The sequence below is a fragment of the Nelusetta ayraudi genome, unplaced genomic scaffold, assembly GCF_046127955.1.
Source record: "Nelusetta ayraudi isolate G7.1 ecotype Tasmania unplaced genomic scaffold, CSIRO-AGI_Nayr_v1 ptg000135l, whole genome shotgun sequence".
NCBI classification, from domain to species: Eukaryota; Metazoa; Chordata; class Actinopteri; order Tetraodontiformes; family Monacanthidae; genus Nelusetta; species Nelusetta ayraudi.
In genome coordinates this window covers 7,055,120-7,069,710 of record NW_027466185.1, presented here as the reverse complement: position 1 = coordinate 7,069,710, position 14,591 = coordinate 7,055,120, and the positions used below count along the sequence as shown (strand labels likewise).

Here is a 14,591-nt window from a genome sequence, read left to right as displayed (position 1 = left end):
TCACTTGATATTGATCATTTTAATGGAAACACAAGGCTTCAAAGTGACCTTGCAGGTAATTAAATCGGTAAATTAAGTTGAAATCCAATTCCTTTTGAAGTCTGAAGTCTCATGATCGAAACAGAAATGTTTCTGTGCGTTTCGAGTAGTTGTGAAAGTTGATACTGCAGAATAACAAAAACTCAGCAGACTGTCAAAGTGAAGAAACTAAAATGTCACTTGCAGAAATACTGGTGCGGTTCAGCGGCACGCACAGCTGAGAGCAATTACGCACAAGGCCGAACGACACCTTGCATCTGTGAGCGCAGCAGCGCTGTTTATGTTCTTGAGGCGGCGACGGACTAAAGTGTAAATGACTGCGGTGCCAAATGTTGCCAAAAAAAATATTGTTTTGTCATCGTCAGTCTGCGCTTGATTGGCTCCTGCTGCGGTTTGGGTTTGATTAGGTTTAGATCCAAAGTCCAAATGTTTTGGGTGAGAAAAATGTCACAGTAGAGTGTCAACTATTGAAGGAGGTGAAAAAGTTGGCATGACACAAAGCCTCGACCTCAACAAGAGAGTTTCAGCCCACTGCTGGGCCGCAGAGCACCATCTAGTGGGCGGCAGAAGCGGGGGCAACTCTAATTGGTAAGACTAACTAAAGCTAGTTAGTTGTATATGTACACGGACCAGAGAATCCCCATACATATAAACTAAAGTGGCATGCTGTGGCATCATCGCCTCACAGAGGGTTGTGAGTTCGATTCCCACCTGGGGCCTTTTAATTGCAGAGTTTGCACGTTCTCCCTATGGCTGCGTAGCTTCTCCGTGTACTTAATTGGCAAACCATTTACTGTAAACGGGATGAGTGCGAATGGTCGTCCCTGCAACGGCTTGTCCAAAGCACAATCCCGCATTTCACCGACGGGCTGTGAGAACCCGGTGCCTTGAGTTGTGAAAGGCTGTAAAAACTTCTGGTCCCGGAGGCAAGAGAGCTGTTACTTAAACTAACAGGTCGTAACTTTTGTTCCAAAACGCCACCATCGTCTCTCCGCCCAGGTGTTACCACCTACCTGTAAACTTCACGGTGGTCCCGACAGGCACGCGCTGTAAAAATGTACACTTCAAATTTCACACTGTAAACCGTAAACGTACTCTTGCGCCCAAAGAGCTGCTTTTAGACGTCCGAGTTCATGCACGTGCTTGTGTGTGCGCAAACTCACTCATCTCCATGTATTCCGGAGTGAGGCCTTCGAACGGAGCCAGAGCGTAGTCCAGGTTCCACTGCTGCGGGGGTCTCTCCTCCTCCTTGGCCGTCTCGGCAGCCCCTTTATTCTTCAGTTCGCGCACCAGCTTCTTCAGCTTCCTGTCATGACAAACGGTGTTAGGCTGAGGTGTGATGTCAAAGTGAGCCACCCGCAGAACAAAAGCAGCTCTCACACCTTCATATTGATTGACTGGCGGGTCCAGATTTTGATCAACGCATAAGGCGACTTACAGACACTTTACTCTTATTTTCAATTGTCCAGACAATTAAAGAAGTAGAGATGTTACTAGGGGTGGGGGAAAAAAATCAATTCTTACATTAATCGCTATAATGACATTGCCAATTAAGAATCGATTCACAAATTTAAAAAATATTTTTTTAATGAGGCCGGAACTCATGTGCAACTGCACTGCAGTGTCGTACCGGACATTTAAGGGGACTCACACTAGACACACGAGCGCGCAGATCCAAACCAACTCATGAGACGAGACACCGACGGCATTGAAGATGACTGAAAAACTAATTTGACCGGTTCCTTTGGGATTTAAAGCCAGCATGTGGCACCGTTTTGGGTTTGTACGAAACTCGAGAAAAGTCACACTGTAAGTTGTGTCATGCCACAAACAAATATTGTGGGAAGACGACGAACATGAGGAACTTATATCACCCGATGGCACCCGTAGTTGGAAAAGACAGAAAATCCTCCAGTTGCTCCAAACCAGACAACCATCCCCAACACCAGAACAAAGCTGCCAATACAGTCGGCCGAGGCCAATTACGAAGTCTATTGGGACATACGTTGCATGCTTTGGAGATAGATGTATAGCCCTCTGAATCAGAATCGAACTGAATCGTCAGGTACCCAGCGATTCCCATCCCTAGATGTTCCCTCCTTGACAGTTTGGACTGTGACTCCGGTCTTCCTCTTGCCGGTCTTGCTGCTGACGCATCATTTAACAAAGTCAAGCAGGTAAATGGACTGCACTCATATAGCGCTTTACATTGGCCTGTAAGCTAGCAATTAGGAATTAGGGTTCAGTGTCTTGCCCAAGGACACTTCAGCATGTGGACAGTTGGAGGCGGGATTTGAACTGCCAACCCTTCGATCATCAATTCGCAGCCTGCTCTACCAACTGAGCAACAGCTGCACCGTAACATTTTTAGTTATGTAATTGTCTGGACAAAAGAAAATAAGAGTAAATCTATCAATGAAGACAAAATTAATATTTTCAGTCTGACTTACAGACTATAAAACTAAAATGACGGAGCCTGACAGACAGCCACTGGCTATGCTGGCATTCAGCCTCTTCCAGAGAAAAAAAACAAACAGCAAATTACTGGGGTGAAGTGTTTTCGTGAAGACTGCCTGACATGACCAAACTGCCGTGAGAAAAAGTTGATGCGCGTGTGCGCAACCCCACATGCAGCCCACATGGCACATTCCCTCACGAAGTGCGTGCACATGTTCGTGCATGTGACAGTGCTCGCTGCCAGAAGCTTCCCAAGAGTGGAAAGGATGCGGTGAACGGTGTGAAAGCTAAAGGGTTACGCCATGTAAACGCTGATCTGTTGGTTGTTTCAAGCTTCTCCGATTCAACTTGCATTTTCCAGTCAATCAATTCAGCACAAAAACAACAGGCACAGACAAGCGGCAAGAAGGCTGAGCTATTTGTGTCAAATGTGTCGGACTGACAAACTGGCTGCTCAACACAAGCAAGGACGAAACGTTGAGTCAAGCGTCCGCTTGAAAGCTGAGGGGGAAAAAAGCAAAAACAATAACCTGAACGTCGTCTTTGGAAAAATTGTGAAACCAAACGAAGTAGTTCCAGGGAACCAACACACGCTGCACTTCCTGACCAAAGGACCCTAAACCTAAGGCACATTGTGAATTCATAAGATAACAAACTGCATACTGTTTTTGGGTATGCGCATGCACCCCTTCTGGGTATCACATTTTTCACTTGAAAAATTGGGCCACTTTTGCCACGGGGCTAAACAAACAGGGCAAATAAATGCATAAACATTTGAGTTCCGACCAAACTACCGAGCTGAATACTTTTAAGAGCAGTTTACCGGTGAGGGAACCAGCAATAACGTTCAGATACTTGCTCATACATGCCGAAACAGGCTTGTGAAAAGGAAGCGGCGGACGCCTTGTAAAGTAGCTAGTAAATCAAGCACAGAAGAAGAAACAGATTTCACTGATTCAACATCAATATAAAATGTAGATTTAAAAAAAATAGCATTGTTCTGTGGTTCAAGACAAGCAAGCGACAAGTTTGACGCATTTCATGGTTCTTGGAAAGAAAAAGCACTGTAATCCACACCTAGTCCTTAATATCATGGAATTATACAAGTAATTATGTCTTTCTGCCGCTGTCAAACTTCCTGTCCTAAAACTCTACCCTTCACCTCATGCACAGTCTCCATCTCCTCCTCCTCCTCCTCCTCCCACCGCCTCCCTGTGTGAGAACCAGCGTCCTGCCCTGTCAAAACCACACTCAAATTCAGGCCTTGGTCTTCTACCTCAAACCACGGCACGTGGCGCCAGCCGAATGAGGCCGCCGCCGAAGGCTCTTTCAAATGCAGCAGGGAAAAAAATATGAAGAAAAAACACGCCCATTCTTTCATTATTCATCAAGCCAAGACTGTTGGGCTCCACTTTTAAGTTTGGGAGCCCGGAATGACGCCGCTTGGAGGTCTCCCGAGGCCTCAATCATATGAAGGCGGACGTTGCTGATGGAGAGCCTGGACACAGACGACTGTACGCCGATGACACCTTAAACTCTCCGCTGACTTCGGGAGCACAAAGATAAATGAGGCAAAGCAAATCATCTGGCAGTATTATACACCACATACAGACGCCACTGAGAAAAGCCTTGGGATATTGAACTCTCAGGTAAAATTTCAGAACGCAGATAAAATGCAACTGTGCACACAAACATTTGTCTTCATGCCATTCGCATTTTGAAGTCATGAGACGTAACAAAAAGGTCACATACAAAATTATTGCCAAGTTGGGAAGTAACAACGTACAAATACTTTTTTGTTTGTCACATATTCAAGTGTTTTTTGCCTGCAGTTGTACACAACTATCTGTACTTTCTACATTGAAAAATTCACAAATTCACTTCTTTATTATAGCTATTGCTTTAAATGGAGCTATTTGAACTATGCTGTTGTCTAGTTAAATATAAAAGTGGGTCATATTGTAGAGGGGCATTGCTTTACAATACCTCTGCTTACCAATAAAGGTGTAGGTTCATTAATTGCAAAAATCATTTTCACTTTTTTTAGGTACATTTCAAAACATGCACTTTCTTACTTTTACCAGGATGTTTTTAACACAAGAATCCACGCCTTTACTTACTATTTACTTTTGCCACCTCTGAGTTTTCGAGCCTGACACCGTTATTGGGTTTTGTTTTCGTTCAATTCTTCGAGATGGAGAAGTTGCCATTGCATGAGTCTACTTAAACACAATACTTTCACAATATAACAGTGTGGCATTACCAATTTACACAAATTTTACCTCCAATTTGAATATCCTAAACTTTGTCAGCGCATTGTTCAGGCAGTCTTTTTTTTTTTTTTTTTTTTTCAGATCTTCAAACAGCCTTGACAGATCTAAAAAACCAGCTTGTTAGAATTGTCCTTACGCTCTGTCTCACCCAGTCAGAAATTTCTACAAATGAGGAAGCGCTTCTCCCTGATGAGTGCTACACATTCTTCAAATAGTTCTGTCACTTCCTCTGCTTTCACAGGTCTCTTGGGATTGCTTGCAGTGCCGCGGCTACTTCTTATCTTTCTTGAAAAACATATTTCGCGATGACATCCAACAACAAGCAAGTTAGCCTGAGGGTCATCCTGCCTTTGGAGTCACCGATCTCAAGAGCCTCTCAGCAAAACCTGCAGGGTTCCCGACTGCAGGTCGGCGGGTCAAGCTGTGCTCATGGCAGTTCCAGCTATGCTGCTAAAAGGCACCTCTGTTACGTGACAGTTGCTCTAAACAGATCTGCCCCCTGACCCTTTTGGGATTTGCATGTAAAAGCCACGCCATCACACATGAATCAGCACTGCGCAAACAGACGCGAGAGGAATGTTTTTAAATGGGAGGAGGTTTTTTTTGTTCCTTGAGTGTTGATAAGCAGGTAGGGAGGCGTGTTTGACGTGCAAGAGCAAAGTGGCATTCGGCATGTCTTTTCAACTGGCTCAACAACCGGTCCCAAATAATGAGCTGCGCACAGACGTAACGTGGTAAAAATAACAGTGTGGTCCACTCACGGGATGCCGATTTCAAAGATGTTGTTCTGGATCAGCTGCTTTCCCAGCATGATGATGCTCAGCTGAATGCACAGCTCGATGAGGCAGCCTCCCGGCGCACACTGAGGGGAGTTAGACACACACACTTGATCTGTACAACTCTTGCGCAGAAGAAAAAGAAAGAAAAAAGTAATAATCACAAGCTCGGGTGCATTTCGAACGGCAAACCTCTTCCATCCGATAGTCGTTGAAGACGTAGACATAATTCCCCGGCCGGCCGGCAAACCTGCAAGGGACAGGCAGGGTTTTCACTGAGCGCACTCAAGCCACTTGCTGGAATCAAACTACAAGGGAAACATGCTTGGGACCCAGGTGTTGTTGCACAACATGCTGAATGCTAAATTAAATCATAATTTATATTAAAAAAGGAGCAACACAAAATTTGTCAGAAAACTAACCGTGAAATATACAGCAATGGCACCATCACCGTTTTGTCGAAAATGTCAACTAGAGTGTGTACGTAGCCGTACACAGTCAATGCTGATTGCCTTGCTGCCTCAGCCAGGGCTCACTTTGAAAGGAGATCGCCATCTTAACGTGATTTCCGCCACCCCACCCCCGCCCTTTATTTCTCCGTAAATTACAATTTACTGGAAGCCACTAGTATCTGCAGGCCGTGCAACTGTTAGCAGTCTCCATTTGTTACAATGTTGTACAATGTCACTCACTGTTCTCATTTCATCTGGGACATATCAGATCGGACTCGGGGCTAGATTAAAAAGATATTGTCCACGCTGATAGGGTTTTTATTTATTTTCATGGCCGGGTTGCCCTTGTGAAGGTCACAATCGGTGCAAAACTCATCTCACGTGTTGAAGTGGGCCTAAACTGGGCTGCCCTGTAAGTGAACTCCCCAGAAGTTTAAAAAAAAAAAAATTATATACATATATATATATGTTTGGCTGAGTGTTTAGATCAGGCATGGGCAAACTGCGGCACGTGAAGCTTTCTAATTCTAATTATACATATATACATATATATATATATATATATATATATATATATATATATATATATATATACCCTATATGCATATATACACACATTATAACATATATATATATATAATATTAATAGTAAGTAAGTCATAAAATAGCTGCATTTCATCAATTTGTTCAATGTTTCAAGAGTCATTTCAATAAAGAGCTAAATATCGTGGGGCTTCAAAGACAGATTTTGTGTGACACTTTTCTTTATTTTTTTAAATGGACATTTAAGCATATTTTCTACATATATATCCCGTGACATACGTTTTCCTCTTATGAGGTGGGTCACCAAAACACCCATATGCTGCTGCTCCAGCCCCCTCTGTTACATTTTAGAACCCACTCTGGCCCACCAGTCAAAACGTTTACCCACCCCTGGTTTAGATCATACTGCCTGGCAAAATAAAGGTCTTAAAGTGCTAGTGCTAGAAATTTATTTTTTTTTTTTTATATATTATCAAGTCAGACAAAGTTCCCTCCAAAATACGAGTAATTCCATTTTTACCTTCCCTTGAAGAATGCCACATAAAAAATGGGCGCGTATGCATTCATGAACTTGAGCAAGAAGGCCTTCAGGATGAGGCGCTCCTCAAAGTTTGTTTCCGTTTTAGGAATCTCTGAAAAATGAGGGGAAAAAATAGTGTTTAGTGAAAATTTAACACATATTCCACATATAACATGGGAGGTGGGAGGCGTGTCCTGCTTCGGGTGCTGAAGCTGCAGCTCTTTCAAGGATGATGCATTCGTGAAGCTCGAGAACAGACGTGTCTTCACACAGGTGAAACCGTACGACAAACACAGACTTTGAAAATTGCACTTCCAGATTTTCAAACTCTGGTTTCTTTGTGCGCATGCTGAAGCCTGGGAGATAAAACAGTTCTGAACTGAAGAAACTCAGAACAAACAATCTTATTCCGATTGCATTATACTAAATATATTGTTTTGGTGCCCTGTAGTTCAAAGATAAGAGGGCATAAGAAGAGGACATAAATGACCACAAACTATATTTTAAAAAAAACCTCTAATTGAATCACATCTTTATACAACACTAATGCTTAAGTACAGTTCCAGATAAGACGTGTCCCACAGGAGGACGTCCCGTCTTAGGGCGTGGTACCAACTCAGTTTTCTGACTTTAAACACCGTTTTGATATAATCACTGTGGTGGAAGTAGGTTAAAGTATGAGCACTTTGGTCATGACGCACCCCATCAGCCCATCTCTCTCCTGTTCTCTGACACACACACACACACACACACACACACACACACACACACACACACACACACACACACACACACTTTTCTTCCCATTTCGCGCTTCTCCTTCCCATTCTTTTCCTCCATTTCGGAGATTCTGAATATGAATGTGAACGTGGCGGAAGCCTCCGGGGGGATGACTGATGGGGTGACTGGAGCGTGAACGCATCAAAGTTTCATCAGATGGACGGCGGAGGAAGCAGAAACACTCAGCGTCCCTGGCATTCACAGACACGGCACGTGTCGGGACGCTCATCCATGGAGCTAACAGGAAAGGGGAACTACAGTTTTTGTTCTTTAAAAAAAAATCACAGCTAATTGTGGATATTGGATTTTTAAGTGAGTGACAGGACCTCCTATTGACAGAAATCTGAGTTTCTCCAAACAAAGTCATTTCACAAGGCCAATGACAGACAGTGCAGTAGTCTCAGCCAGGGTGGTGACGATTTCAACCCTACCACAAGATGGCACTCATTCATATCATATCATATCATATATCCTTTAACGTACATGTTTTGATGTAATCAGTAGGCTGGCAGCTTGCATGTATTGCAAAAGCTGGTCTGGTTCTCCCAGAAAACATAGAAAGTAATCGTTGCTTTTTATCGTCATGCTTCCTTGCTTGTTGCGTCTGCTTTGTTTTTGTCATACCGAGCTCGGTCAGCCACAGGGCCACGCTGCCGTAGATCTCGTCCAGGATCAGAATAACCACCAGGTTGATGATGACGGCGGTGGCGGTCACCGTCACGCGAACGTTGGACTTGGTCTCCGGGTCGGGGCTCATGGCCATCAGGGCGGACACGGTGATGCGGTACACGATGACGCCGAAAACCGCAGAGAACGTCAGGCCAAACTGGGAGCGCAATGGATGAGTGGGGAGAGAGAGTAAGTTAGTCATTGCATGTCCGTAGTTGCTCAATACCAACTGTGTGGCGGTGGAAATTATTTCAAAGAGCAGCAGCACCAACCATAAAGAGGATTGAGGAAACATTAATGAAGTATCCAGGAAGCCGGTCTTTCCAGGTCAATTTCTCAATGGCAGCCTGACAGGAATTGCAAGGCAGTGGGCGAGCGGGGAGGGGTCGGGGGGGGGGGGGGGAAAGAAGAAAAATTGACGGCGGTTCGCACAATGGCGGGACAACTGGGAAATCTGCGGCGCCGAGCCGCCTTCAGAGACACAGCAGGACAAAGGGCTGAAAGTCGTGTCATATTGTTTTAGTTTGAAACAAGAAAGAAAACCACCTCCCGCATGTACAAGTGGCATCTAGAAGACGAATGGAGCCTCCAAGCATCTGCGTTTTAAACCGCCTCCACAGGAAACATTACTACATCTCAGCAGAGAGACATAAAGGAGGACAATAGGCCATTTTACAGACTACACCCCACATTTAGAGAGCAGCGCAGAACAAATGTTTTCATTCAATAGACACTTAAATGCCGTGACAGGCCTCACAGCTAATGGGAGCCCACTTTCCCATGGATTTTTATGGGGAAAGTGTTTTGCCGGTTCACTTGGTGAAATCTTCATACCTACACATTTGTTTGTTTTTCAACCAACTAAACTGTGCAGCAATTTTACATTGAGATTATTTTTTTTTCCATCCCAGACCCTCAGGAACCAGCCTTGGATGATTATTTACACCTGTAAATTACGTAAAACAGTGAGGAGTACGCGCCCTGTTGTGACATCACAAAGGGTCAGTTTCCAGCCGTGCATTTCAGCACACACTTTGAGGAGCAAAAAAAAAAATATATATATATATATATATATATATATATATATATATATATATATATATATATATATATATATATATATATACTTTTTTCATCCTTCCCGGAGACACAATTTGATTCTTAAAAAAAAACAAACAAGAAAAAGTAATTTCAACCATAAAGGGAACCCAAATTGTAATATTTTAGAAATAATTTTGTTATTGTTGCTTATTGCTTGACAGACTTGGCAGTGACTCCAAGCCTCAACTTAAGTGTCTGGAACAAATCGCGTTTAAAAAAAAAAAAAAAAAAAAAAAACACGCAGTAAAAGCTTGTGGAGAAATCCTTAAGAGGGGACAACGCCAAACAAGGATGGAAAATCCCTGCAGGTTTCCGGACTGCCCTCGCAAGCGCTCACATTCCGATATATGGTGCGATTCTCTCAACTTGAATCCGGTGGGAAAAGCTGACCTACTTGCGACGGAAGGGCAAGCCGCCTCTCTGACCCGCCTGTGGATAAATATGGTTTGACCTCTGCAAAGACAAAGTGCGCACCGGTTTCATCCTAGATGTGTGCAAAACACACACGCACAGACACACACAGACACACACACACACACACACACACACACACACACACACACACACACACACACACACACCTTGTATGTTCTCAGGAATTCCGCACACACGCATAAACGTCAGTGAGGCTGAAAATGATTTGCATGCACAAAATAGCAGCACCATCTAGTGGAGGAAATGGCACAGTGCAGTGCAGCACCCTGCCAATTAAAATGGAGAAACATTCAATCTGTCACAATTTATTGTAAATGGTCTTTTAGCACGCGGTCATAAGTACAATCTTGTGTTAATATGAGACCTTTTTTCCCCTGTTGTTGCTGTTAACCCTTTAAGCACCAGACTTTTTTTTCAAGAAAATACTCAATTTTGATATCAAGATTTCAAATGGCTTTGACTTCAAATTTGTTGGAGATAAAGCCAGAGAAAATCTTCAGTATGACCCAAACTTTGTGAAAGGAGTACTTTTTTTTTTGTTTGTTTGTTTGTTTGTTTTTGTATTATGTCAGATGTCAGGGGTCTGTGTGTCAGATCCCTGTCTCCACAATACCCCACTGGCTCATCAAAATGTTTTATCCACTTTTGATAATTTTCCACATATCTCAAACAGACCCAGCCATCATCACTGTAATTTACAGGGTGACCGCGAACATCCCTGCTGCCTCCACCGGCACTGGCTGGGCGTTTCCTCCCACAGCTTCCACCACGTTGATCACTAATTCCCCGCGCCCTCCGTCACCATTAGCAGTGTGTGAGCACTCCTGCTTCCCCCACCACGCTGCGTAAAGACGCACCGGCAGACTCACAGGCTCTCACGGGACGACTGAACATCATCGCCAGAGTGCGAATATTCCTCTTCGTTATCTGAGTCAGACATTACTTGACGAAGTACTTCGTCAACGAACAAACCTCTCGGCGATGTATTCTCGGTAAAATTCGCTGTCTTTCTCTCTCTGCTCCCACTACAACCACTTCCTCGTCTCCTCGACTGAGGCTTTCTTTCTCTTTATACTCCAAAATCTGAATATCAACACCCCCCACAAATGCTGCTCAGATTGAAGCCACAGGTGTCTGCCATCTCCTGGTGTAAAGTGGAAACTACTTTTACTACCATATTTGCCGCTATGGCCTGTTTAACTCAGCAATGACGCTTGTCGCAATTTTGCGACCATGGCGCCTAAAGGGTTAACTGGTAGTGATGTTTCCATAGGAGTACTGTTACTGGACTCAAAACACGAGAATTAAGACAATTGTAATCGTCAAAGTCATTTATGTGGTTCCCTAAATGTAATTTGGTGACGGGCAAACACTCCTTTGCACAACTGCCTGCCTTGAAGTGTAATCGTAGACGGGCGTATAAAGATCTGTGACTATTATTATGTCTTTAATTAGAAAACCTTTCAGGCCGTTAATCTGGTCATTTGTAACTGTGTCTGATAGGGGAAATTACTTATAAATATTAATGTCTTTTTACATATTTTTCTAAAAATACTCATCCAAATTTCCCACCTATGACAAATGATGAATTCCTAAAATATATTTAATGCAGCACATGTTAGAAAAAAGGCAAGTAATCCACAGCTTTTTGGAAAAGGCTTAAAGATGAGCTTCAAAAGGTTTAAAGAATGAATCCGATTCTCAAATCTTCTGGTATCATGCTAGTAACATATCTTTGGAGCCCATTACATGGCACCATCCTCAATACCCTAAATAATAAAGTACAAAACAGCTAAATCCACGCAAGCGTACAAATACATTAAAAGCAAAGAAGCAACAAAACATACAAAGGAAACGCTGTCCTTTCTAAACTTGTTAAGCAATGAAGTCATCTCGAAAACGCCAGCCTCATTTACAAGTGTGAGATTTGTGTAAGCATTTAAATAAACAGTTACATTTTTGAGTATATGGCAAACCGATGTGCAGAGGTATGATCTGGGAAAAATGTCTGTTAAAAAGTAAATTATACAAGTATGAGAAAAAATTAATTGTTAGGAATCAGTATTATATAATAATACATAATGTATAAAATAAAATAAAATAAAATATGATATATATATATATATATATATATATATATATATATATATATATATATATATATATATATATATATATATGTGTGTGTGTGTGTGTGTGTGTGTGTGTGTGATGTGTGTGTGTGTGTGTGTATACACACACACACACACACACACACATATACAAAATAAAAGTTTGGACTGAACTGTAAAAGGTTGTAATCAACTTTTCTAAGAAGCAAGCACATGAAACCAGTCTATTTTGTCACAACTCAGAAATACTACACTGTTGCTCATAAAGTTACAGTCTTGTTTTCTCGCACCAACATTATAAATGAATTCATTTTCACACAAAGTGCAATCACTGCTACTGGTCAAAGAGATTAGCATTAGATTATTATTTTAGTGACGTTTCAATTAAATAATTAAACGTTGCTCAAGAAGTTCAGAGCCAATAAAATGAGTTATTTGCATACTTGCATTACAGCACTTTTCAAATATTTCAAAGTACATCGGGTAGCAACACATTATATTGCTGCCACTATGAAACTGGAGAAAATGAAAAATTGTTTAAGTGATTGAGCACTGTGGTGCAGCTACAGCCCCTCGCCAGCAGGGGGTGCTCCAGCCTGCTTAACATGCCCGGAGCTGCATCACCCAGCCAAGGTGAGCTGAAAGAGGTCTTCTTAACTGTCAACAAGCTGTTCACCCTGTTGCAATCTGCCGTGTCACCACTAGATGCTGCACACTCAGGGATGCTCTCTTACAGGGCCAGACTTTTAAAAATAAATGCATAAAAAAAGCAACAGGGGAAGCACAATGAAACCTTCAGGACAGAGATGTGCACAAGTGTGGCCATGAGTGAGTATTCTGGAGAGACACTGCTGGGCACTGCTGTCACATTAAATGGGTCGGCTATTATATTTGGCTGGTGACCTCCGCTGAGGAAAGCCCGATAAACCTCCCGTGGTGTGTGTGTGTGTGTGTGTGTGTGTGTGTGTGTGTGTGTGTGTGTGTGTGTGTGTGTGTGTGTGTGTGTGTGTCAGTGGCTCACCGACGTTCACTCCTCCATCCTCCCCACTCCACTCCACCATGTCTCCCTCTTTTTGTCCTTGTGTCCACCTTCTTGTTCACCTACTTTCAAAGAACATGACATCATCGCCGGCCTGCCCGACTTCCCCACTCTCCCAGAACGCAGAGGCGAATGTTCTGTTCCTCCCTTCCTGGATATGATGTGGCCTTCAAGCCAACGGCGCAGAACAAACAGTCCAAGTTGTCAAAAAAAAAAGGAGAACAAACACAAAAGAAAAAGAAGAAATTGCTTCAATTTGTTGACTGACCCACCGACCAGAACCGGACCCTTTGCTTTAGCCCACCCACTGGCATCTACATGACTCGCTATCAATATTCCAACAAGCTGTTCTCACTAGAATTCTGCCAAACCCAGTCCCTGAAAACGAGTAGGACCAAGGAAGTACAAGAAACAGAAGTGTAAATGAGATTTTAAAGGACCGACCAAAACTAACCAAAACTACTGAATAAAGAACAATGCATTATCTTTCGGTGTTAAATTTCGATATCCAAGAAGGTAAATGTTGGCAGCCGTGAGACGCTATATCATTAAATCAGATGATCAAAATTGCTTGCAACTGGCTTTCACACACTGGAGACAAGGACTAAAGACACTGGCAAACCTTTGTTCACATTGGACTGAAAAAAAGTGTCATGCCCAAGAAGTCTAAAATGTCACTCTGCTGCATTAAGGTGGAGCAAAATAAAACAAAAAGCAACATTTGTGCCAAAGATATAGCAGTGAAGGATGGGAAGACAACACATTTCATTTGGAGAAAACCCTGATTTGAATGACCAGTAAAAAGCTGTGAAAGTGAAAGCTGTGCGCTGGAATGTATTTTTGTTGTTGTTCAAATTGGTTTTCAAATCTGGTATCAAAAAAAGTATCATTCTGGAACCAAGATATCCAAATGAGATCTTTTTCATCCCAACACCAGAGGTGCAGCCTCACAAAATCAATTACTCAAAAAAAAAAAACTATGGATTTCCAGAAAAATAGCATGTTTATCCCTCTCTTTACAGCCTCTTTTCTTTTCTCTACTGAAGCTCCTTTAATTTCTCTACTGCGGGAGCAATAAAAGCCGAGGCTCCCTTCATGACGTCCTGTTGAAACCGATCCTGTTGCACCTTCCACAATGTGGTAAGATGGCAAAAACAAGGCGGCTAGCGGGTGGTCTGAAAGGATGGGTCCTGGCAGAGTTGCCACTAACCACCTGAGAGAGATCAGTACTTCCCATAACAGCACAGAGGGCTAAACCCCACAACTGCTAGGCTTTACACCGATCATATGGGCTATATCGGATCGGCCGATATTTGGCATTTTTTGAAATGTTCGTGATCGGGCGTCATGTCATGAATCACCGATCCGATCAATGACGTCATGGTCATGTTGAAAC

The 14,591-nt window shown here is 42.9% G+C and overlaps 1 protein-coding gene across 2 annotated transcripts in view; it reads right to left on the bottom strand.

The window, feature by feature from the left end:
- Window positions 1-14,591, bottom strand: part of ano2b (anoctamin 2b) — a 54,005-nt gene that overhangs the window by 14,702 nt on the left and 24,712 nt on the right. For both annotated transcript variants that reach the window (XM_076011440.1, XM_076011442.1), the window contains 6 exons: window positions 8,782-8,856; window positions 8,465-8,666; window positions 7,061-7,172; window positions 5,738-5,795; window positions 5,531-5,631; window positions 1,203-1,345 (listed from right to left, as the gene is read on the bottom strand). In XM_076011440.1, the coding sequence (XP_075867555.1) occupies window positions 1,203-1,345; window positions 5,531-5,631; window positions 5,738-5,795; window positions 7,061-7,172; window positions 8,465-8,666; window positions 8,782-8,856 (691 nt within the window). The remainder of the gene's footprint in view (window positions 1-1,202; window positions 1,346-5,530; window positions 5,632-5,737; window positions 5,796-7,060; window positions 7,173-8,464; window positions 8,667-8,781; window positions 8,857-14,591) is intronic.